Below are 26,382 nucleotides of genomic sequence, written 5' to 3'. Positions count from 1 at the left end.
GGAGCTGAATGAAAATCTCAGTGAACACACACTGCGTAGGGGGTGTTCTTTATCACATTGTTCAGTTGCTCTGATGCCTCTCCCCCAACAGATGTCTGCAAAGACAATTGCACACGCCAAAACAGAATGGTCATCTTAGCCTTCTCAAGAAGTAGAGTCAGTCAGCTCTGTCCCCTTCCTGGAGACAGCCTCCATGTTACATTTCCATTCCAGTCAGTCGTCCAATTGAACCTTTTACCTTAACCATTACCCAAACCTTTTCTTCCAGGATGGAAATAGATTTCAGCTTAGTCATCCTGCTCCTTCTAACAATAACAAAGCTTACTTGCCCATGTAGGGGAAAATATTTACAATATTCAGCATCAGTGTGTTAGTATTTTAATATTCTGAAATTAGAACAAAAGAAAACATAAGTATGGAAGCTGATGGGAATGTAGTTTGTCAGCAGCATTTGATATTGGATACATTATAATTTTGAACTTATATAATAAATGAAATACAAGTCATTCTAGGAGCAATATATGGCTGTATCAGATTCCATGTCAATCCAAAGTCTCAATACATAAAATATTCAACCTGCTGGTGGCCCTAGAGGAGAAGTCAGGGGATCAACAGTCATACAGATTTATCCCTTGGGATCCAATTATGTCTGTACAGAATTTCATAGCAATCCTTTAGATGAAAATATATTTCGGTCTGGACCAAAGTGGTGCACTAACCAGCTGACTACCTGACATACATTAACATCCCTATAGAGCTAGAGTGCCACTATAGCCCTGTACTTGAGGAATTCTCTGCGCTGACTCAATTATCTTTGTGTGACTGCTGTATTTTCATAGAGCTCTGGAGGGAGGCTGTCGTTCTTTGATTTTGAAGGACTGATCTTTTATAAAGCTGGGGTTTTTTCTTTTCCTGACACAGCCTAACTTTGTGAAACAAGATTTGGTATTTTTGATATAGGCCTATGAGACATCTAAGCAAACCTAGTATGGCTTTTTAGAATGAAAAGACCACAATTTTTGCAAAACTGCACATAAACCGTCCATCTCGTCTTCTTCCTTTTAGCTCTTACTTTATTCCTCCTGCAAGTTCGGCAAGGAGATTTTTCTATACGGCCAGGGAAATGGACAATTTAAAAAAAAAATTGACAAGAAAAAACATTTTAGGAAGCATGGTTATTCACTTAATTTTAGTCATTGCCATTAAAGTATTTAGATCAGAAAGTAAAAGCTCAAACGTGCAACCACTTGTGACACGGCTTAGTATTTTTTTCCCCAACATCCTTAAGTCAAACTACAAAAAATGATATATTCTTAGTCTGGCTTGAGATGGAGCTTATACTGTATATTCACCACAAGGAAAGGCTCACACCAGGCCAGTCAGACTTCACTGCAGAGACCAGTAGCCTAGATGTTGGATAAATCTCCAGAGGTGGTTGATCTGAATGCACGCACACACACACACACACACACACACACACACACACACACACACACACACACACACACACACACACACACACACACACACACACACACACACACACACACACAGATGTGGGCCACTCGTATCAAACCACGATAACTATTCCATCTGGCTTGTAAGCTCCGGTGGGGGATAGATAATAAAGAGAAAAAGAGGGAGCTCAGTTAAAGAAAGTGACAATGGACCTCTGTATCACCTCTGTGTGTCCTTTCTAACTGTCTCCTATTTACATCCCTTAAAACAGCACGGACTGAAGAAAAGAGAAAAACACGAAAGCTGTTTGAACCAGATGTAAATAATCATCACATCAAACCACGCAGACATGAATACCAAGGCGGGCTGACCTTAATATCACCCTAGCCTTCACAATCCCTCTGAAAACAGAGACAAGTGCTCTGCGCCCTACACATGGACGCACCAAAGTGGCCCAACAGCACCTCTCTGTGTGGCATTTGGGAACTACAGATTAATTCCTGCAGCTGTTCATCTTTATTCCTACACATTTAGGGCTGATGTTGTCATAACTAAGGCATCTTACGTAGAGGTCAGTTCCTTGCACCTCAGCCTCTAGACCCTGCATCCAAACAAAGTCTACACACAGCCACCAAGATACTGTATACTGTATAAGACAAAATACCATGAAGCAAACGGCTTTTAAAGAGCTTTTAATTAAAAGCATTGTACAAGAAACACACAAAAGCATCAACAGTAACAGGTAACATGACACTGAAAACATAATCTGTACAATAAGGGTTTGTGAAACATGCTTCAGAAGTTTGAATACATTACAATGTCATCATTATCCTCCACCTCATCATCATCATTACCACCAATACAATGTACATAATTCATATTAGCATTAAACCAGACCGAAATGCAGTCTTCGTGACACAATAAAATCATTCAGAGTTTGCCTTCTGATCAAACCCATATTGGACTAATAAAAATAGCATTCAAATAAACATAATCACATTAACATTATTATGCATATTTCAAAAAAAGTATTAAAGTACAGTACAAAGGGAGGAAAAAAGCCTTAAAAAGCACAATTTTCAATTCATCAAGCGTCTTTATCCACACATTGAAACAAGGATCCTTCCTTTTTTTCTCCATTTAGTGCCAAATAAATCTAGCACTTAAAGTTACATCCAATATAAATGTAAAATAATTCAATAAAAAGGGAAAAAAGCTTAAAAAAGTAAAATAATAAAATCAAAAGCCCTATTTGGTTGAAAGAGAGGCCACTAAATTGAGTTGTGCTACCCCATATGAGAACCATTAAAAGAACTGTTGGAAACATCGCCTAGCAGCCTAATACCTTACACATCTACCAACTGCAAGAGTCACTTCTATCCACCACTTAAATATTAAAGATAAAGTAGATGGAAAAAACGTATTCCAAAGCACAATATATCCATTTGGAGAAGAATAAAGCCCTTCAGTTTATCCTTTTCAGGCAAAATACTTTTTTTGCTTTGTCAAATTTCGTTCAAAGTACCTCAATCTGAATTTTGAGCTGGGGCGCCTTTCATAGGAGTTAACCTACTCTTCGTAAAATGGATGTGGCACTTTGGAATAAATCCTTCCATGTGTAACCTATGAGGAGTATTGAAACAGCATTGACAACAACTAGAACCATCCAGTACATGACAAGAGAGGAGGCGACATCTTCCTCGTCTGTGTGAGCGAAGAGAAAAACTTTGGAGAATGAGATCATCAGAAGCCTTTCAAAGTTAATACCGTTTGCGATATTGTACTATTTTATCTTCACCAGCAAACTCGTGGCAGGTAGGGAGGTATTCAATTTTATTTATGTATTATATATTTAAGCATGTAAGAGCTGACTAAGACGAGGTAAACGTCGCCTGGAGAGCAGCTGGGTTTGAACGGAGCAGCTATAAGGCAACACATGCGGAAGATTTAAAATAAAAATGATTGTAACACACAGATAACACCAGAGTAAGCGCCAAGGTCTGGGAAGGTCTATCGACAGCAGGCGGCACCAGATGAGCAAACGGAAATTTTGACAAACAACAACCCGTTTTGTTTGAAGGTGGGCCATGATTGGGATGTGGCAAACCTGCAACGCAACAATTGAAATGGACACCGGTGTATCTCACTGCAAAAAGCATTGCTACAGACAGTGGCTGAGCTTCCAAAGGGCAAACTTTCATGTAATTCTAAAATAGGACGGCAAGTTAACATAGAGTATTTTTTCCACTTGATATCATAAGGTTGACAAAACCAAGAGTAGTGGTGGAACTAAAGCTGTCATTCACCAAATGTGCTACTAAAACATCAGCAGAGATCCGGAATCTTTTACCTTTGCTTCTGAAATGACTTAAATGTAACTAGAAAGATACATTATTCTCCACTATACACATGATGCAAGGACCAGAGAAAAGCTGTAGTTGGTTCCACATAGATCAGAAAAAGACGTTTGATGGAAAGTTCTGGAAAGATTCCATTAAAAAGTTTAAAGATGATACACTATCATCTCAACCATAGTTCTGTATATATTGTGATATGTCGGACAACATGGGACACAATTACGTCTTACCACGCCAAACAGACAATTGGTGAATAAGTTGAGAGAAGGACAACTTTTGTCTACAGATCCCTGGCACAGTCTTGACCCAGTTCGGTTTCTCTAGCCCTACAGGTAGCAGGAGCAGACCATGAACCATGCTACAAGAACCACTTCTAATGTCAATCAAGAACCCACTAGTAAAGCTAACACTAGCTTAAGACCAGCAACACCAAAAAGGAATAGCAGGGTGTGAATTATGTGTGCCAAACCTGCCTGGATACATGTTCCAGAGACCTGCCAAGTAGCTCAAAGGTTCGACAAACTGCTATTTTTAGCTGCATTTGGTTTGGTGGCCTTAGCCCGAACTGTGTTCAGCTCGTGGACCTTCTAGACCTTGACAAGATGAGAATTTCTATGGGGTAAATCTGTCAGGAAGAAAATCTTTATACGACCAGCTGCAGGCCAGTTTAGAGTCTTGGTGGACGTCACAGAGATGAAGAAGGTGAAAGGTTATTGAGAAAACCAGGCAAGCAGGGATAGCAAGGACAGCAGTAACTTATAAACTATTGTTTGTTTATTCTTTTGTAGCTTATAAGGTTGTGCGTGCATATAAATACTTACTCATACTGTATGTATATGCATGTGCGTTTCAAGAGAGCAAGAGGAAAAGACCTTGAAAAATGTATGAACTACATAAAATAGGTTGTTTTTTTCCCCGATGCAGTCAAGTGCATTTGCATTTACCTCGTTCTATTGATGCAATATATGAGAGTCCAACTGTGCAAAAAACACATCATCTTATTTATCATTTAACAAGCTGGACTTCCAATGAGACTAAAGGGGGGCAGGAGATTGGCATAACACCTGAAGGCTATCAATAGCAGCAGCGCCTGAATCAAAAGAGTATTTGTTTCTTTCCCATACTCAAAGCAATGAATGACCACCCCACACGGGTAGGCAATTTTCTGTTTGGACAATTTTCTATCACACCACACAAGCTAAAGTCAGCATGTCTAAAGCGAGAGAAAGAAAACAAATACCATTGCAAGTCAAGTCTGCTTCCAAGAGTCAGTGCTGTGCAATTGAACAAAATATGGCAATTTCAGTGATAAGAAGGGCGTATTAGCTGCCCCTTTTTGAATGTATACACTTCTTCTTAAAAAAAAATATGCTCTTTTTTTTGTACTATTCAATGGCTGGGCGGTGTTCAGTTACATTACATTTCATAAATTGTTACACAAATGTGGACACACCTTTCAGTAAAAGGTAGGAGGGGACTGAAGTGGCAACACTGGCGTGATGTTTTTTTTTTTCCTATCATCAATGGCTATGGACTTCATCACATGTGAACTCCTATGGCTTGGCTGGAGAGGGGTCTGCGGAGGCTCTGGCGGGGGTGGGGGAAGAGGAGGAGGCGGCTTCTTCTTCGGGGCTGGCGGAGGGTGAGGCGGGGCCAGACGCCGGAGAGGGGAACTCCTTTATGGTGACGGTGACCAGGTTGGTGGTCACGTCGGTGACCACCACGTCCTTGCAGCTCGGCGCCATTTGGGGATGCCAGCCAGGGTCTCCCTCGGCGGGCACCCTCTGGGGCTCGGCAGGGGCGGAGCTCTGGTCCCCCGGGCTGACAGAAGCAGAGGCGGCAGCGGGCAGCTGGCGTTTAGCGCTGCGTTGGCAGGGAGTTTTCTTGGCTCCCTCCTCATCCTCTTGGTCTTCCGGGAAAGCACAGGGTGAAGCGGGGAGGGAGGGCGATCCCGGTACCGTGGCGTCTGCATTTGAGGATGAAGGAGCAGACGGTGGCTTGGTGCTCTTCTTGGTCTCTGTCTGAGCTTTACTGGACTTAGGACCGTCGCTGGAAGGTATGGCTCCCTTTGGGGGCTGGGACTGAGCAGCTGAGGCCTTGGTGGTGCTAGGAGAAGGTGACTGGAATTGGGAGGAAGATGAATGGGTGTCTCTGGCCCCTGTGGTGGGGCACGAGCCTGCGTGGGAGTGGAAGGACAAAGGGCCTGCATACTGCATCCCAAACGGCTTCCCGTACATGGGGAAGCCCAGCATCTTAAGAGGTGGCTGGAAAGGTCTATATGGAGCCTCTCCCTTCTTTCCAATGATGCGATTGCGGGAAGGGATATTATGGCGTCCTGTTGTGTTATTCCTGCCGCCCCCAGCTGAGCCACCCCTGCCTGGCTTGTCAATGACCTTCAGGTTGAGGATGATGCGACCTCTCTTGACCTCCCTGGGTTTGACTCTACGGTTGAGGATACGGACGGTCTCAGAGAAGGGGGAGGCGTGCGGGCGGGAGGGGAAGATTCCGGGGCCGGAGAGGCCGGGCGCCAGGGGGTCCGAGCGGGGCAGAGGGCGTCTGGACATCCGGTGGCAACGGTGAATGTCTTTCTTCAGCTTGTGAGTGGCCGCCAGGGAGTTGAGCTTGGGAGTGGGTGGCGGAGCGGAGGAAGAAGACGTTGAATGAGGTGAGGCAGAGGAGGAGGAAGGAGTCGCTCGGCTGGAAGTGGACGAGGAAGCGCGCGGCGCAGGCTGGCGGGCGGAGGAGGCTCGGCTGCTGGTCGCTCCCTTCTGACCACGAGCCTGGGGGAGACGATAAAGAATAAACAAACTACTTTCTAGCAGAGAGGAGCTTTATTCCTGTAGGAAACCTGTGTCATCACCAACATTTTAATTGACAATATTTACAAAGTAGGTTGCACAACAACCAATTTCTTTGCCACATCAGTCTAAAGCCTGGTCTGCGGAGGGAATGTTTTTCAGACAGCCAGCTAACATTTAAAAAGCATTGCATCCACTTCTTATCTAATTATGTAGGTAGAACCTGCTGAGATATATAGTAATTGAAATGCGGTAGATAAAATGTTTACAAAATAATTTTCTTTTCAACTTAATTTATCCAAGATTTAACAAAAACATGTAGGTTTAATATATAATCAGAGAAAAAATGTTATTCAACATTCTGTGTTCCCAATAGTGTTGACATTGAAGCTAGTTGTAAGTACAATCGTTTAAATAAACTTCAAATAAAGCAAGGAAACCTGCTTTGGATGGGTTTCTTCAGTTAACAGTACAAACCACAAACAGAACTTTCCACATTCCTCTACAGCAAGGGTTTTCAAAGTGTGAGAGAGTGAGCCCCCCCCCAGAGAACAAATTTCAGCGGAGCCCCCCCCCCAAAAAAAAATCCCTGTGTGTTTTGAAAGATCTTATCATTATTTTACACATTTTAAACATATTTTTGTAAACATTCTAAACATCTTTGTGCGTTTTTAAACACATTTCTTTAAACATTTTAACATCTTTATTGAAGTATGTTTTTGTTTAGCTTTTTTAAAATACATTTGAACATCTTTATCCAGTGGTTTAATCCTGCTTCCTTTAAGCATGGATAGTAGTGACTGAGTGTGCAATGGAGTGAGAGAGATGGGCAGAAAGACTTGCCCAAATTATTGACTATTGTTAAATGTCATTCACCCATCCAGTGTTTTTTCGCTAGTGCCTCCAATGTCCTGCTGGGTGAAATTAGTAGCCAGCAGAGATCCTGACCCTCCTAGGGGGGTCCTGGGGTGTGCCCCCCCGGGAGATTTTTTTTTACCTTTTTGAAGTGAAATGCATGAATCTGGTGCACTTTCAGAGGAAAATAGAGGCTAAATCTGAGGAATTTTGTGTGAACAAATATTTTGGAGACACTGGGTCGGATGAATTAGAAGCTATTTAAGAAAGACACATGGATTTTCCATACAAATATTTATTTAAAATAAAATATTATGCAGGGTCCTCTGGGTTGGGCTTGGAGCTCTTTTTCTTTAACGAGACATATTTCTCTGTAATATAATGAATGCAAAATGCAGTGAGAGGAACGAAGCAGAAGAACTCTTGTCCAGCTATCTTTATTTCCAAAGACAAGGCTGAAATAGGCTATAGACTATACACAGTGCATGGGAAACTGAGGGCAGCCCCATTTCCAAATGTTTTAAAATAAACTCAATACACACTGTGCATGGACGTGAATGTGACGTGATCAGTTAACCTCGGATTATCTCCCAGAGATGATCTGATTTCATTATTAGGCTGTTAACTACTGCACGCCCCACAGTTTGAAAACCACTGCTCTACAGCCATTTGAGAAGATCTCGATGAAGTTGTTCAACAAAATACGACTATAATTACTGGCATGCTATCATTTCCAAATTAAAGAATAAACATTTGCGGTCACAATTCCTTAATATAAACTCCCCGGACACTTTATTAGGTACACCTGTTCAATTGCTTATAAAAACAAAAAGCTAATCTTCTAAATCAATGCATTTAGGCATGCAGACGTGGTCAAGACAACATGCTGAAGTTAAAACCGAGCATCAGAATGGGGAAGAAAGGGGATTTAAGCGACTTTTAACGTGACATGGTTGATGGTGCAAGGCAGGCTGGATCCATGCTTTCATGTTGTTTACGCCAAACTCTGACCCTACCATCTGACTTTTTCAACTGAAATCGAGACTCATCAGACCAGGCAAGACTTTTGTTCTTTTTATTCTCTTTTATTGTCCAATTTTGGTGAGCCTGTGCGAATTTTAGTCTCAGTTTCCTGTTCTTAGCTGTAAGGAGCAGTACCCGGTGGGGTCTTCTTCTGCTGTAGCCCATCTGCTTCAAGGTTGATCATTTTTTGCGTTCAGAGATGGTATTCTGCATACCGTGGTTGTAACGAGTGATTATTTGAGTTACTGTTGCCTTTCTATCATCTTGAACAAGTATGCCCATCCACGTCTGACATCAACAAGGCATTTCTGTCCACACAAATGCTGCTCACTGGATATTTGTTCTTTTTCAGGCAATTCTCTGTAAGCCCTAGAGATGGTTGTGCGTGAAAATCCCAGTTGATCAGCAACTTCTGAAATACTCAGACCAGCCCTTCTGGCACCATCAACATTGCCACGTTCAAAGTTACTTAAACCCCATTTCTTCCCCATTCTCGTTTTAACTTCAATAAGTTGTCCTGTACAGGTCTACATGCCTAAATGCATTGAGTTACTGCCATGTGATTGGCTGATTAGTTATATGTGTTTACAAGAAAATTAACTGCTGTACCTAATAAAGTGGCCGGTGAGTGTATATCCTCATTGTGCATCACTAGAAGACTGCATCACTGGCATTTCAATCACTGCTGAGGTGTCACAGTGTCCATAGACAATCAAGACTATTTAAGATTGAGAGGTTCATCCTCATGTATACAAAATTAAATAAAGCATCACAAACTATACCTTACCTTCATTAGGCTTTTGGGCTTTGGTCCCCGTTTCTTCGGCCCCGTCAATTCCCTATCACGTTCCCTATAAAAATAAGGAAAAAAAACTGCTATAGAAATAGAAATCACAAAAGTAGAGACAGCCTTAAAAAAATAACTGCCCACCAATAGTGAATCAAAAGAGAAGGTGCTGCTGTAAACTGTGTGAGCCTGTGAAAGTAAAGCAGTCGGGGAACAGAAATAATTTGAAGCCACCGCCAGATTATCTGTCTTCACGCGTAGGTTTTAGTTTCCTTATCATTACAGTTTACCCAAAACCATTCTATGTACTCTCTGTGAGAGCACAGGGCTTTCAAGTGGCTTGGCAGCAAACATAAAGGACCTGAGCTCAGATTGAGGTTTTACAATCAGGATTAGAAGAAGATGAGGAGGATTGTAAAAGACACAGATGAGCTTGAAAGCAGAAGCAATCATTGCAGTAAGATACATGAATGTTAACCCAAAGTAAGGACATGGGTAACTCACAACAGACTCTGACTTACATTTACTCTCATTAGGCACTAGCTTTACTCACTTTTGCTCGAAGCCCAGTATCAGCCTATCATCCAGTATATTCTCCTCTGGTTCCCAGGTACTGTGCCTAAACGAGCAGCGATCAACACAAAGACAAAACACACAACAAAAGGAAACGTTTTAACCACAAAATAATTTTGCACCAAAATGGCTTGAATTCAAATGATTCAGTTTAATGTGAGGACATTAAAAACAGCACAACACAGATAAATATATCACTTGAAACAACAAACAAACAGAAGGGTTTACATTTTAAATGAAGTCAAAGCTAAGAGCAGCACTTACTTCATTGCCCATCCTTTCCATTTTACAAGATATTCAAGTCTTGCCTGCAAGAAAAACACAGACATTGGATTAGGAAGAGCGTATGAGACAACAAGGAGAAGATATTTGAAAAATCCCTTAAATCTGGACCGCATTTGCAGCAGCATCCTTTTTGCTGTTCAGGCTTCTTTATTTTATTTATGTTAATCCACATTTAAGAGTCACTGGGATTTTGTCGTTTCCCTTTAGACAAAACAAAATCCTGCTTGCTTCTCGTGTTTAACTTAACCATGCTGCCAACACATTGCCCTGTTCTACATTAGCCTGGCAAAAGTCATGGTTGAATTTGATTATGTTTCTTGGGGAGAAATGGTACCTGTAGTTTGACTTTGGATGCTTTATGAGTACATCCTTACTCTCAAAAAAGGTATAATGCCATACATTCCTATTTAACATAAAATAGATTTAACATCATCATCCATATTGATATTGTTAAACATCAACATACTTTTTTTTTTAAGTATTTTGCATGGAAGACACATCATATAATGACCGGTCCTGAACACAACAACATACATAACATCATTTTCAAAAAGGATCTGAGGAGCTAATCGTTAACTTTAATAGGGTTTTTCTGCTTTTGTTCATGTGCTTGGACCACTTAAATCTCAGAAGAACCAGATGCAACTATGTAGATTCAGACCAGCATTTTGACTTCATATACTTACCACTTAGATGGTACATAACCATGATTTATGTGGTATGTTTTTCTAGTATACAACTCATACTTCACCAATAAAACACTTGAGAAAACTATAAGAAGTCCTCTATCAACTGTGACATACTCTTTTCTCATCAGTAGATCACTGCAGAGGCTCATTATGGACCCATGTTTCACAGGCTGCAGAACGAAGCAGTAACGTGACTCTCCAGCAACCTTTAATGTGGGGGCTGCATACACCTCTAGTACAGGCTGTAAAATGCAAACTGTGGCCGTATAGCTTTAGCTACCATTAGCTGGCAAAGAAGTCGAGGCGGCCCCTCCATTTCACAGCGCAGCCCTGCACCCATCGGGAGTGGGGCTGCCTTGTTTCTCAGCTCGCCCTGCCTTCTTTGTGTGGCTGTTTTATTGCCCTATCAATGCCTGAATATACGAGCCGTGACTGATAGCCTCGCTAGTTAGCTTCTGGCTAGCAAAGTTAAGGTAACCGCCAGCGACAAGGCCTCCATAGCATTGCATAGGCGTAAAGGAGACAGCTTTGAGACTAGCCTATGTGCTGGAGCAGTGCCGTGCTGACCGTGGTAAACGTCTGGGGGAAATCAAAACACGCGGCTGCTGTAGCTCACCTTACGGACGCGGCGTTTCAGGATGGCTTCCGCGGCGAAAACACGATCTCCCACCGCCGAGAGCTCCATCTTTCACGCCCCGGACTAAAGCTGCTACTTGTCTCTGTTTCTGCTCTCTCCAGACGTCAAGCTCTGATGTGCGCTCGAGCCGACCACAGCCAAAATCTGAGAGGCAGCAGACACAAACACACATACGCACCACTACAGCGAGGCCAGCCTGCGATTTGTCACGTGGCCGGGGTCAGCCCCTTTGGTCGTCCTGGCAACGGTGAAGACACCCACGAGGATGCAAAGAACCGCGCGAGCTCTCATCATCTCTATTTAGTTTGATGATACATGATACCACCATGCTGAAAACTCCTCCATGAAACCCATAAACTCACCTTGTTTACAATATTATCAATGCAAATTATATTACAACAACAATCTCATATATGACCAAGTTATATTTATTTAGCCTATATTGTTTAGGCCCATTATTAGCCAGGTTTGAGTTATTTCTCTAGGCTAGTAACACTATAAATAAACAGCAATAGGCCTAATCCAATTTAAACAGATAGGCCTCTACAAGTATGAAAATTGACAAATAATTGGATGAACCAAAAAAATAATAAAAAATAGGCAACAAAATGATAGAAGGCCTATACAACAGCATGGCAAATGTGTAGGCTAGCCTACTACGAAGCAAGTTCTTTAAGGTTACTTTTTCAAAGAAGCCTGTTATTATTTGCATTAGCAGACTTTACCAAACCTAAAACCCCTTCCCCTTTTACGATGATTATCATCTTGATTTATTGACTGATCTCATGCTGCATTCATTATAATTCACTAAAGAGGAACAGTTTATCAGCTTGAAACAAATAGAGACAAATTAATCAGCTGCAGCAGCAACAAAATAAAAATACATTTTTATAAAAAATTAAATAAATTAAGGCAAAAGTGGAATTCTGGCAGAACATTGTGAAAACAGGTGTAATCAGCTATAGGCTTTATTTAATTAACCACTCGTTCTCTGTGCTTACCTGACCTGACGAGTGTAAAGCTCTTCAACTTTAAACTTGACTGACTCAAAAATTGCATTTAGATCTGGCAATCAAGTTAGAATCTTCAAACTGAATGAATTCATTCCAGTAGATGATTTTTAAGTAGTGCTGTGTGTGGATATTTTTTTTTACAAATGTTAAGTCCACTGTGCAGCAACTTTAGAGAACCAAAACCTGCAGCAATGTGCATACAACTAACACAAATTAGTCCTGGCTATTACATTACATTATCTGCATGTCATCCATCCTATCATCTATGTCTCTCCAAACTGCCTAACAATAAGTAAAATAATGAAAAAAGAAAAAGAGAAAAAAATACTGTAAACGTACAGTATATACATGTATATACAAGGCTACTTTTTATTCTTTGACTTGTCAAAACTCTTATCAACTTTATTGGCATGCGTATGATACAATAATATAGCCTAAGCATGATATAAAAGCACCTTATCCTGGCTGCTAGGATTTGAGCTTATGCCCGCCCTTTTGACCTAGCGTATTCTAGTTCTTGAGCTGTGATTGGTTGGGTTTACGTCAGTCATGCTTTGTAACAAGTTTGGTTGCAGTATCTTGGTTGTTGATATTGCTGTCAGAAGTCAGGCGTAGAGCTAGCTGGTGTAGCCTACAGTGAGCTCTAATACGAGGTAATGCGATTTTCTACACTAAACAGGTAAATACATGTGTCATGGATGCTCTGGATATTTGGTATCTTTATAGTAAACACATGAACAAAAATGTAAATGTTTCGTTGACAGTGTGCGCTGCCTTTGCTTTTTAGCGTTGGTATCCTTGTCAATTTGTTTCGGTTTAACTAGAGACTCGTGAGCAGCATGAATGGAGCCACATCTTCCTCATTTAAAAGAGGACTAGACAGATTAATGTTCATAGTCACTAGAAGGTATTGGCGTCTAATAGGACGTGTAGAGCTGACGGATAACCCGAGTTGTCAGCTAATACTGTGGTATTCATGCTAGTAACAACGATAATGTTATTAGTAAATTATATCCCAGAGAAAATAGTTTTTTGAAGCTGCAGTTCGTTAGTGACCGTTAGTAGTCTTACCACATGTGAGACACTGTCAGTAGCCATATTGTAATACCTGGGATATAACACCTGTTGCTATTCTTTGGTCCTGTCTGGGGGATGAAATAAATCATTCATTAATATTGAAAACAATACTGCAGGCTTTGGAGGAGCTGCGTATGAGGGCAGGGCTATACCTTTGTGCGTCCTTGTTAGAAATCATGGATACACTGCTGTAGATTGTCTTCACCCACTAAATTCTCTGTCCTTTGTTTCAGGTCACAATGCAGTTCTTAGGCCGGCTGATGGACACAGTGTCCTCTGTGTCCACCCTCTTCACAAACCCATACCGGGTCAGGGAGGTGCCGCTGTCCGACTACAGTGGAGGAGGCAAAGTCCTGCAGAAAGAGGAGGGACGCATAGTCCTGTACAAAAACACCCAATGCCAAGCATGGGACTGTCTGCTTATGTGCCCCGAACAGATTCCGACTATGACCCTGAGGTCAGTGTTGATCACATCACTGATAGGTAGAGGTGTGCAGTATGTGTCATTTGAAGCATAAGTCAGCCACTAACCAAGGTTAAAACTTTACATGTACAAAGGCTGGTTGAAATGAAGACAGGCATGTTTATAAGATGCAGATGATTTGTACTTTGTCACTCTGACCCCCTGAGTTGGTTACTACTGTCAACTAAAACATCTTATTGATTTAGTAAAGATCACTATTGACCTACACCATTACCCAACAAAGCAGCTTACCTAAATCAAGCCCTTTTATCTTGAATTGATCATTGAGTGGTCAGTTATAGACTTGAAAAAACAAGGTTACAAACTGAAGATAAGAAGGCTTTATGGTTTGCCAGAACTGAAGCCAAAAGATGAATGTGTCACAGGGTGTTGTGGTTGATATAAGTTTGCAGCTTGCCTCGAATGCAAACCATAGATAGTATATAAAATGCAAACATTATAAACCCTGCAAACTTAACATCAATCTGAAGGATTTTAGGAGCCTCACAGCATTAATAAATTACATAGAAAATGATTTACTGCTGTTGTGCAAAATAGATAACTAAAGAACATATTTGATTTATATGCAATATAATTTTTTTTTTTGAAAAGTCACAGGAAATATAATTCCAAGGCTCTTTTGAGGGATCTTTCCTAGCTGAGAAAAGTTTATATTTTGTCCGACATTCCTACCAGTATAACCACATTCCTACAGTTTTTGGCCCTCATTCAGATTTCCCCTCATGGTTCTTGTGAAATGTGACAGAGCAATCATGTGTGATCCAGGCTGTTCCAGGTGGCGTCTGAGGAGGATGCCATGAACTGGTTTTCCCAATACGCCCTGAAGCTCCGCCCCTTCTATGAGACTCTTCCTCTAAAGGCTGAGACCACACAACCAATCGTGGACTGCATCCGCAGCCACCCAGACTGGAGTTCTGCCCATATCGCCGTGGACACAGCAGGCCTGAGACAGTGTCTTAAACATAACTATGTACAGAGGTAAGTAAGTTGTGCTGTTTTTTGATTTGGTCAGTGCCAACGAACAGTCAAAAATATATTAAATATTCAATATATATTCAATAGAGAAAAGCATCAAGTCCTATCATTTGAGAAGCTGTGGCCATAGTTTGTCATTTTTGGTTGATTAATAATTTAAATAATTTGACCTTTAAAGGATTATCAAAAATGATTGTTTTTAATTTGCTGGCAATCGAATAAAGGATGAACTGACAAATCTTTTCAGCACTTGTTTGTACTTCAGGGTATTTTGCCCTGAGATTAGTGCTTAAGGATAAAGCTGAATGGAGAGTGAATTATAATTTGTAAGCCTTTACTACAGAGGCATTTATTGTAAGGCAGTCCATATTAGACTGACAGCTAAACCAATACAGTGCAATAAAGACTAATAATTATAACGAGTTCTTAACAACAGTTCTTTAAAATCTTTCAGTTTTTTATGCCGGTTTGCCATGCAGCAATTTGCTCATAAACTTGAATTTACCAGAAAGCTCCTTCATATAGTCGGTATAGCACAACAGAAACATTTAGTTGTTTTTTTAATTTTTTATCCAAGGTGTGGGACTCAACTCAAAAACAATAAGGGAACAAAGATAATGAAAAAAGACATTTGAAGTGAATGTTGACCTTATTTTGCATTGTTCAAGTTATAAAATACTTGAGTTTCCCTTGAGGAACTGCATTACACAATGATTACATAACTTACATATTATTTTTGCATTTAGCATTGGACATGGCTATTAGACATTGCTCTTACACTGCCAATACAGTGGTTTACATGTTCATTGTAATGTCTTGCTTGTGTACCACAATTATACTGTAGTGATATGATTGGGGAAACAATGGCTGCCTGGAAGCAAGGGAATCATTCAAACCCAGCCGTATACAAACTACAGTATATATTTAAACCTATGTTGTCATGTCGTCTTTCTATCTCCAGTCAGATCAATGCTCGTAGTGCATCAGGTCAGACCCCGCTGCACCTGGCTTGTGAGCATGGCGACTCTGCGTGTGTGACGGAGCTGCTGGATGAAAGCCAGGCTCGCACCGACGTCAAAGACTGCAACGGGGAGACGCCCATGCACTCAGCTGCCAAGCAGGACTCTCCTGCTGTCATCCAGGTGAGACTTACATTTCCCCTCTGGTCAAAATGTGGCTTTCACGTTTGGATGGATCTTACCAAAACGTTTTGGGGTTCTTACAATTCACTTATTTTCAGTTTCAAGTAAAAAAAAATCCAAATGTCCTCCCTACAGGCACTGTGCTCACGGTTGTGCGCTGGGATCAATGAGCCGAACAACAAGGGGGAGACGCCGCTCCATGTGGCCTGCCGTCTGGGACGCGTGGAGTCCGTCAAAGCTCTGTTGGGAGGTGGGGCAAAGTGTGACGTCATTGGTGGCCCGGGCTTCCCCATACACAGTGCCATGAAGTACAGCGAGAAGGGGTGAGTAGGCGTAAAGATGAAGAAGATGACTTGCAGCATGGACTAATTATCTCTCTCCCCTGCTATGTTTGGTCTAACTGCTGGTACAATTTTAAATGGTTTCCATGTGCTGGCGTGTTCCAAGTTTCTTGACCCTTAAGCATTGTTCAATGTTACTGTTAGTGTGAACTAACAAGTGTGTCTGTAGTTCCCTCATTGACACTAAAGTGCACAGGATTTTAAAGTAAAAGTTCCCTGGTTACCCTGCTGCCCTGCCTCCATTTTAAATAGGTCTCGACGTCATTGTAAAAGAGGGTAACCCTCAATTGATCTTTCGAGAATAAATAAAGGAAAATGAGGTCTTAAGCTGTCAAAAAATGCTTGTATGCTTAGATAAGCTTTAACAATATTCCTCCCCAAATGGGTTCATTGACATAAGAGTAATAAATACTGATTCATACTTCTCATATATACATTATGTTCACTCCTACAAGTACTATTGGGCCTCTGCTTATCTGCATTGGACAGGGAACCACTTGTGTTGTCAAATTAATTATCCACACAGTAAGGAGAGTGGTAAAGGCTTTTTGCTAAAGGCTCAAAAAATGTAAAAGCCTTTTTTCTTGGAAACTGAAATACCCAGCAGAATAAATAAAACTGCATGGATTCTCAGCACGTTTGTTTAAGAGTTATTGAATGATCTACTTAACTTTGGTAAAAAAGTTGCATTTCATTGTGACTGTCAGCTGTGTGGAGGAGATCCTCAAAGCGGACCCAGGCCAGCTCCAGGCAGAAGACTCTGTTTATGGGGGGACCCCTCTCCACTGGGCCAAAACTGCAGAGGTGAGAAATATATGTGTTTTATGGTTAGGAAGCAATAATGAGCTGTTTGAATAACTTTTTGCCTGCCAGGACAATACTTCTAGTGAATTGAATCTTTTATAACTTGGTGACTTTTGTCAACCTCTGGAGCATCCAATTGGGGTTGAAACTTCTAATAAATAACTTAAACCCAGCACAAATGTATGGCAAAGCTCCCAGACGGTGTTAGTAGCCTGTGAATTAGAAATGTGCCATGGTCATTTGATAAAATTACCTTAACACTTGTGTGGAAAATATCAAGCAGATGGTTCAATAAATCTTATTCTCCTTTTGCCAGATGTGCCGTTTACTACTGGAAAACGGCTGTCCAGTTAACTACCTCAGTAAGACCGGAGAGAGCCCTCTCCATATTCTGACCAAGAAGGGACGCTTTGAGGCCGCCATGGTGCTGCTCACCCATGGAGCGAATGCCAACCTGAAGGGCCAGGATGGAAACACAGCCCTGCACCTAGCTATGAAGGTGTGTGTGTGTGTGTGTGTGTGTGTGTGTGTGTGTGTGTGTGTGTGTGTGTGTGTGTGTGTGTGTGTGTGTGTGTGTGTGTGTGTGTGTGTGTGTGTGTGTGTGTGTGTGTGTGTGTGTGTGTGTGTGTGTGTGTGTGTGTGTGTGTGTGTGTGTGTGTGTGTGTGTGTGTGTGTGTGTGTGTGTGTGTGTGTGTGTGTGTGTGTGTGTGGTGTGTGTGTGGTGTGTGTGTGGTGTGTGTGCGCATGCAAGATATAGTCTCTGCCTTGTTCTTTTTTTCCTGATTAAAGAAATATCTCTCACTGATAATGAAAATGTTCTTTAAAGAGAAGAGAAATGTTGTATTTTTCCTTTGTCATTGTGCTTTATATGTTTTAAAAAAAACTGAACTGTGTGACTCTCTGTTCATTAGATGGACCACATGGACTTGATCAAAGCTCTGATTGTGTTCGGGGCTGATGTGAGAATCCACAACGACGTGGGAGAAACACCTGGACTCATTGCTGCTCGCACCAGCAAAGGTGAGAGAGAGAGAGTCAGACAGAAAGAGAGAGAGAGAAGGGCAGGTGTTACCCAGGAATCCCACTGGCTGTGTGTGTAAAGTGAAACCTCGAGAAGGGCTGGACAGGCAGCAGGTGGGATTCAGGCTTTAGACTAGGCATTAGGAGGATGAATTAAATGAATAGAATGAGGAAGCATATGATGAATAGTAATACGTTTGTGGGGTTTAATATGCTTGGCAGGCCAGTTTGACAGTGTTTTTAACATGTTAACATATAGTCTCTTTTTAATAAGTTTTTGGCTGTTGATAGAGCTAAATGCATGCAAATGGTTGCAATGCAAGTGATTTACAAAACTACTAACTTAAAGCACTTCTATGTCTTTTGTCAATATATACACAGTAGGCCTATATAAAAAATGTTTTACTGCTCCTTCAACTAATACCAGGGTTCCTACAGATACTTAAAAAATCTGAAGGCATTGAATTAATTCATCTTAAAATGAGGCCAGAATTGCTATTAAAATGTCTGTATTACTTTTTCACTGCTCCAGAGAAGTCATGTTTTATGCAAAATGTCGTTTTTCTCTACAGTTACCCTTTTTTTTTTTAAATTGGCCTTTCATTTCAATCCAAGTCACATTAAAAACAGTCTTAAATCTAAAACATTGTTCTGTGACTGTTGTTTCTAAGCAGCATGGTTGGAAATCTTCCAATGTCTTTTCAAAGGTGCAATAACCTTGATTATACTGCCATATAGTGAGAGATAAGATAAGAAGAAGACATATGACTATATAGTGAGGAAGTTATTAAATAATTTTGTTTTCATTCATTGAGAAGATTAATTCATAAGCATATAAGTTAATTTTTCAAAGAGATAATTGTGTCTTAAAACACCCACTTGATGCTCTCAAGGGGAGCATTTTTGGTAAAAGGCATTTCCTTTAATTTATTGACATTTAAAATGCATGACATGTCTAATAGCTTACATCTGTTCTTGCTCTCTCTCTCTGTCTCCTGTCTATCTCTATATGTATCCCTCTCTTTTTCCCCTCTGCATGTGTGTTGTGTGTGCACGTCTAACATGTTTGCATGCCTGTGTGTCTGTGTGTGTTTGTGTGTGTGCATTTGCATTAAAGGTCCTAATAGAAAGATACTGCTGGACATGCTGTGTAGTGTAGGGGTCCAGCAGTGCCACCCACCCTCCCCCAGCAGTCCTCCCCCCGTCTCCAACAAGGCCAACCCTGCAGGCATAGGTAACACCAGCATCCCTCCTTCTGCAAGCCTTTCAGCCTGTGTTTTTAATTTAGAATGTCTTCATTTTATTCATTAAGATATCATCAGTTTTAATTATATATATTTTGTCAGCTGATGGTCTTTTCCAATGAAAATGTTATTTCCTGCTGATTAATGTCAGCTTGTAGCCCTCCTTTTCCAACCTTTTATGAATGAATCGGTTGATGTATTGGTCCCATTCCAATAGCTGTTGTAATTGGCTGACAGGGTTTCAGGACGTCATGTATGCTGGGGCTGCAGTCGGTGCAATGAGCAGAGGCACGTCAGAAGTGGACGGCACCAAAAGTCAGAAAAGAAAGTGAGTAAGAAACTTGAATTAGGTATTTGTATTTTTATGTATGTATATTTTCCTTGTTCATATTTAGTAATGTTGAAGTTATGACAGCAAAAATTGTGATTTTGTGGTCTGAATGTTATTTTGACCGTCTCCACTCCTCTGCAGGATGGACAGACTGCTGTGTCTGGATGGTGGTGGTATTAAAGGCCTGGTGTTGATTCAGATGTTGATTGCTCTGGAGAGTGAGACTGGTCGGCCCACCAGAGAGCTCTTTGACTGGGTGGCTGGTACCAGCACTGGGGGCATCCTGGCCCTTGCTATTATCCATGGTTTGTGTGCATTTGACTTTTTTCACAAAATTCTTTAAAAAAATAGCATCAAAACACTGAGGATATGTCTCATTTGTGCAGGTAAGTCCATGGAGTACCTGCGCTGCCTGTACTTCAGGATGAAGGAGCAGGTGTTCAAGGGGTCACGACCTTATGAATCAGCACCGCTAGAGGACTTCCTGAAGAAGGAGTTTGGAGAAAACACCAAGATGACAGATGTCCAATACCCCAGGTAACTGTTCACGTTAAGTGAAGTTTACTGGCAGAAACATTTATTGAAAAAGCTACAGCAGGTAGAGCGTGTCAGGGAGGGACCAGAGAGAACACAAGTGGAGCGGTTGAGGTATTTGGATTCGAATCTCTATCCCAACTGCTATTTTCTCCCAAATCATATACCCCAGCCATGGGGGGTTTTCTGGTTATAAAATCTCTATTTCTTTGATGAGCACAATTGTCTTCATTTCACTTCTCCACTCTCTAACACATATTATTTTCTCTTTCCATTCATTGATTTCTGCCTGAACAGGGTGATGGTGACCAGTGTTCTAGCAGACAGACATCCAGGCGAGCTGCACATCTTCAGGAACTATAACCCTCCCTCCGTCCAGAGAGAGCCTCCATATTCCACCACAGCCACCTTCAAGCCCCTCACCATCCCACAAGGTACTACAACAAATGGAACCAATTATACATAGGTTGGCCCTAATGCACTAGTGCTAAAAAAAAACATGTCGGCAGGGCAGAGCAGTGCATACTTGATTCCACTGGGTTGCGTCAGAGTAAGCTGTTTTCAAACCAGACTTTAAGATTGGATAACCTAAATAGAAAAGAAGACCCACTTTATTGAGGAAATTAAACCTGAACAGGAAGGCTATGGATAAATGAAAAACCATTAATCTGAATGTGCATGTCATTGTATTCCTAATCAAGTCTGGTCGTACTGTGTTGTCTGAGTGCCAGCCATGTTGTTGTTGCAGGATGGGAGGATGAGGATGTGTTGATAGTAGGATACACAGAGCAGCCATCCAGAAAGCGTAGGAAGGTGACAGATGAAGGTGTGTGTCTGTTTTGAGTGAGAGACTAAATGCACTTGAAAGGAAATGGGCCACAAAGAATTACATTTTGTCAACCACTGTTTTTGGGCAGCACCTAACACATTCCCTTTTTTTCTATGTTTAAAGGAACAGTTTTACATGAACACCTTGTCAAACCTTATCTTGTTACAGACATGAGATTCAATTTTCTCAGTTAAAGCAAAAGTAATCAATACATTTTTGTTTATATAGGCTATGTGTAACATCGCTCTATATTCATACCACAATCACTTGTACAGGTAATTTTAGTCACTCAGCCCTGCAGTAATCTGCAGCTGCTGTGATGTATTGTTTGACTCCCTTTTACAATCTTTATATCCCTGTCTTTACACCAGAACAACTTGTGTGGCGAGCCGCGCGCTCCAGTGGTGCTGCCCCCTCTTACTTCCGACCAATGGGCCGCTTTCTGGATGGAGGGCTGTTGGCCAATAACCCAACGCTAGACGCCATGTCAGAAATCCATCAGTACAATAAGGCCTTGAAAGTAGAGGTAGGCAACCTGAGAGCTGGCTTTTTTAGTTCGGCTTATATTATGTTCACATTAGATCGATAAAACAATTTCATGTTTTTACAGCATTTCTCTTCCATTACATCATTTATCTGTCTACTCCTTGTATAACTCTTCTTGATTGTCCTCCCTCTCAGGGCCATGGGAAGGAAACCAAGAAACTGGGTATGGTGGTTTCCCTTGGTACAGGTAAGCCAATTAATTGATTCTGAACATGGCAAATAATCAGGTTCATTCTTGTGGAATTAACTAAATCAAGGTCACTTTGCGAACCTGAATGTGTCGTATACGTACAGTCAGCTAGGCCCTAGCTCACCTAAGTTTAGTCATGTAACTTGTCCTTGAAACTGTTGGCTTGAATGTCTGATTAAACACTCCACGACTTATAGAAATACTCTTTTAAACTAAATGTTTTCCAAATAATACATTGTATTTTCTATAAAAACACTAAAAAACAAAAAACTAACTTCTTAAGAGTGTTTTTACTTTGGTAATACAGTATATGTTCAATCAATCAATCAATCAATCAATCAATCAATCAATCAATCAATCAATCAATCAATCAATCAGACTGTATTGTCATTGCACATGTCATGAGTACAGAGCAACCAAATTACCAGTTACATCCCGTCCAAGAAACATAAAAAGACAGTGACCAATAACATGGGTAGACGGGAGGGAGAAACTGTCGGGACTTCCAGCGTGAGCCGCGCCCCTTATCATTAGATAGTAAAGGAAAACAAGAGAGAAAACGAGGAAAAGAAGGCAATTCCCAAACTAGGCTCCTCTACGGGGGGCACCGTGTGGGATTAGCAACAAAAAAAAAGGTATGCTTAAAGGCATAAAAAGCTATCATATTTTTTGTGTTGAATGCTGTTTTTCCAAAGTGGCCTTTATGATATTATTATATTAGCAGTATGCATGGTGTTTGTAACTTGTACTTTGCTCTCCCCGAGGGACAATGCAGGCAAAGTTACACAGTACAATGTGGATAATTTAACTGTGCATATCTCCTGTGTATCTCCAGGTAAACCTCCTCAGGTGGCAGTGACCTCTGTGGATGTCTTCAGACCCTCCAACCCTCTGGAGCTGGCCAAGAGCTTCGTAGGAGCCAAGGAGCTCGGCAAGATGCTGGTGGACTGCGTGAGTGCAGCTGCAGTACCAGCTTTGATCACATGGGTTAAATCAATGACCGCTAGATATACTCATTCTCCAATTCCACAGCTGAAACTGTATACTTTTTTACATGAATCTTTTCCACTTATTTTTGGAGCCTTGGAATATTACTGATATTTTGGACATAACCAATAAAAATAGTATTTGTTCTTGTATTTGGTTCATCATTTTAAAAGTATCTCTCTCTCTTTTCTCTCTGTCTTGAAAGTGTACAGACTCTGATGGCTGTGCAGTAGACAGAGCCACAGCCTGGTGTGAAATGATCGACACCATCTACCACAGGTCAGCTGTCTTAACCCTGAAACAACCACCACCCTGTCTCTCATATCCTTAGTCAGACATTAGTCAGAGTTATAATTGGGTCTGTGTTAAACTGCCAATAAAATAGAATACTCAGAAAAAGTCAAGCAAATACACTACCATTAAATATGATGCAACCTTATTAGTGTTTGTCAACATGGTTTTTAACTAATATTGCTTTATTAGTTTTGAGATTTTTTAAACTCTTTAAAAAACACTGTTTATTTTCTTTTGTGCAGATTGAGTCCCCAGTTGTCTCAAGAGGTGATGCTGGATGAGGTGAGTGATGCGATCCTGGTGGACATGCTGTGGGAAACCCAGATGTACCTGTATGAAAAGAGGGAAACTCTGCAGTCCCTGGCAAAGCTGCTGTTGGAAAACTGAAAGTGCTGGACAATCACAAGGGAAGGCTGTGAAGACTGGACTGTGAGAGCAGAATATGAGAGCAAAGGAGTGTCGCGTTGGTGGAGTCAAAGAAAAAAGTGATGGGACGAGGGAAAAAGATTAGTGAGCCATGTGTTTGATTCAAACTGACGTCTGTGTAGGTGTGCTCTTTCTTTAAGATAAACTCTTTGACACAATGTGACCGCACTGACAGTACACAGGAGCAAAAATGTGAAGCAAGACAAGATGAAGAAAAGGGCCAGTTATGTAGCATCATGTGACCTTATCACTGACCTTATCATTACCATGGTTCATTAAGTTTACTGTTTGTGCTTAACCTATTGAAAGTGTGTAGTTTTCCTTTCTTTGATATGTGCATACCTCAGTGTAGGAGGAATTGTATCAACCAAATCAAGCTTAAGTTGGACAGACTGCCTGTCATAGTCATAGCTTACTGACGTCCTTCCCCTCTCCATTGTGTCTGTAAGAGCATGTTTCAATCCTTCTATTGTTCTTATTTTTTACCCAAGTCACAACAGAGACACTGAGTATAATGACATATTCCATAAGGCCATATAATCTAAGGGACCCTACTGTACCATGACATATCTGCAGTGTACTCAGTTACTGTTTTGATCATGGAGATGATGAACCAGTTCTGCCTTATGTGTGTGGGACCCTACCTTTCCTTTCTCTGCAACAAATTCTCATGCCTTCACTGTGTTTACTGTTATTTATACTGGCTTTAGACATGATATTTAATTTCATGTCCATTGATAACGTGCTTGCACACTGTACACTGTTACCACCTCTCAGTGTACCATTAAAGCGTCTGCAGCTCATATTTAACTCGCTGTTACAATTGGACTTGACACTAGACTTGACTTTTCAACATACAGTACTTGAAAGACAAACAGACAACAAGACCCACTGCTACTCGCACAAGATAAGATAGAGGTGACCAATTATTTCCTATGTTGCTTTTGTATTTCGATTAATTATTTAAATTATTGAAGTGTATACTGGTATGGTAATAAAATATATTGATAAGGACTCAATTTTTGTCCATGACTATTTTATTTTATTTCTTTGTTCTCAGTCCCACTCTATCTGGCTTGTAATTAGATTCAAGCTTCGACTACTGAGTATAGTTAAGAATATTTACTAGGGCTTACGCATACTACTTGCTGTAGTTTGGTCTGGCTTTGCGAGACAAGGGTTTACATAATAATCCTATGGTAATGATTTGATTTGAATTAAAATCTAGAACAGAAATAGGGTTACCCTTGTACAGGTGTGTTCAGTCAGCCATAAGTAGTTAGCTAACAAAACATATTAGCTCATCATCTCAAATGTATTATCATATCTCGGAATTAATAAATTGTATGATTACCATGCATATAGACTGTATGATTACATGTCCGTTTTGGGCTTCCGTACAAAAGTATTACTGGATCTTAACCAGACCAGTAAATGCAAGCTCAACACGTCTGTGGTTAATAGACTGGACCATGGGTTAGTCACAGTAACGAAAAGGTCTTGGTTTCACTTCCTTAAACAGGCTGTGGGTATCCATCGGCGCTCTTAAATGTGCTCCTGAGATGTCCATAAGATGCTGGATGTCTGCCCCTCAATCACAGTAAGCAACTGTAGATAAGTCCATAAATGTAAATGAAATGCAGTCAGATATAATAAACAATATCAATGTTCTGTATGACAGTCAGAGGCAGATGTGTTGGAACATTCAGTCTCTGAACGTTTTTATAGTCTAGAGATTCACAGCCTGGCCACCATGCCTGAAAGTAAAGAAAATAATATATTGCTTTAATGTACTGTAGGTTAAACATGAGGCAAAAACTATTTAAATAGGAGAAAAGTAATTTTTTCTGTTGTAAGCATCCTAGTTTCATGAAAATCAGATGTTCAGTAACAATGGGCCTAAAAATACCCCTTGAATTCTGGCTGCTGATCATCAATCTAACCCCTATCCCTCAATTAGAGCCTGAATTGGATGTAATAGAAAGAGATGCTTACTCAGGCATCATGTTGGGTATACAGTTGATGACAGAATAGGGTTCATATTCTTGTTCTTGGTTCTGATGTGGCTGGACTGTGGTGTAGAGAGGATGATCTGGGTCGTTTTCAGGGAAGAGGACACTGCTATAGTGAAGATCATTCTTCTCTGTTGGTTGCGCTGATATTTCGTCATACATGGGACCGGGGTCGTGCTGACAAAGAGAATGAATGGTATTAGTCTATATTACACTTGATTTAACATTTTGTCTTATCCTGCTGTGCAAAGTATAGGATAAGTGAGACAAATTAGAGGTAAATTGGATGTGAGGGTTAGCTAGGTAGTCAGTGGCTTTAGTAGCTCTTTAAAGAGTTAATGAGAAATATTATTGAAATAAAGTAAAAAATACACTTTGCAGAGATATCCTAATTGAATGGCAGCGTTATCTTCAGTTATCTTTATCATATCAACAATGTTTTAAAAGACTAATAGGCCTGATGAAAGCAGTATAATAAGATACCTGTCATGGTAAAATAAAGGACCCGTTGTTTTTATGTTTCCCTGTAATGACAGTGTTATGTTAAGCAACAATAAACCAGGGAAGGATTTCTATTACGATACAACTGAGTATAAGCTGCTGTTCAGGCTCGGATTAACAGTTATTAAAAAAACAGTTCCTGTTGAAAAGAAACAGAATAGAGGATGGTG

The 26,382-nt window shown here is 40.8% G+C and overlaps 2 protein-coding genes across 3 annotated transcripts; one reads left to right on the top strand and one right to left on the bottom strand.

Annotated features, from left to right (window-relative positions):
- Window positions 1-2,134: 2,134 nt before the first annotated feature.
- Window positions 2,135-11,632, bottom strand: cbx6a (chromobox homolog 6a). The gene is made up of 5 exons (XM_080029387.1): window positions 11,442-11,632; window positions 10,116-10,159; window positions 9,832-9,897; window positions 9,279-9,342; window positions 2,135-6,595 (listed from the first exon to the last, which is right to left on the bottom strand). The coding sequence occupies exons 1-5, from the start codon at window positions 11,508-11,510 to the stop codon at window positions 5,369-5,371; spliced, it is 1,470 nt and encodes a 489-aa protein (XP_079885513.1). The 5' UTR covers window positions 11,511-11,632; the 3' UTR covers window positions 2,135-5,368.
- A 1,421-nt stretch (window positions 11,633-13,053) lies between these two features.
- pla2g6 (phospholipase A2, group VI (cytosolic, calcium-independent)) lies at window positions 13,054-24,694 on the top strand. Of its 2 annotated transcripts, none has more exons than XM_080029006.1 (18): window positions 13,054-13,154; window positions 13,786-14,009; window positions 14,802-15,014; window positions 15,973-16,153; window positions 16,289-16,476; window positions 17,202-17,298; window positions 17,615-17,797; window positions 18,210-18,318; window positions 19,436-19,552; window positions 19,800-19,890; window positions 20,035-20,198; window positions 20,280-20,430; window positions 20,725-20,861; window positions 21,628-21,782; window positions 21,938-21,989; window positions 22,828-22,943; window positions 23,185-23,258; window positions 23,516-24,694. In XM_080029006.1, the coding sequence occupies exons 2-18, from the start codon at window positions 13,792-13,794 to the stop codon at window positions 23,658-23,660; spliced, it is 2,391 nt and encodes a 796-aa protein (XP_079885132.1). In that variant the 5' UTR covers window positions 13,054-13,154; window positions 13,786-13,791; the 3' UTR covers window positions 23,661-24,694. The 2 variants fall into 2 exon arrangements, with proteins under 2 accessions (XP_079885132.1, XP_079885133.1); XM_080029007.1 differs by having other exon boundaries at window positions 13,061-13,128.
- Window positions 24,695-26,382: the final 1,688 nt, after the last annotated feature.

Source organism: Ammodytes marinus (genome assembly GCF_949987685.1).
Source record: "Ammodytes marinus genome assembly, chromosome: 6".
NCBI classification, from domain to species: domain Eukaryota; kingdom Metazoa; phylum Chordata; class Actinopteri; order Uranoscopiformes; family Ammodytidae; genus Ammodytes; species Ammodytes marinus.
The sequence above is the reverse complement of the archived record's forward strand: the minus strand, read 5'-3'. Positions and strand labels throughout refer to the sequence as shown.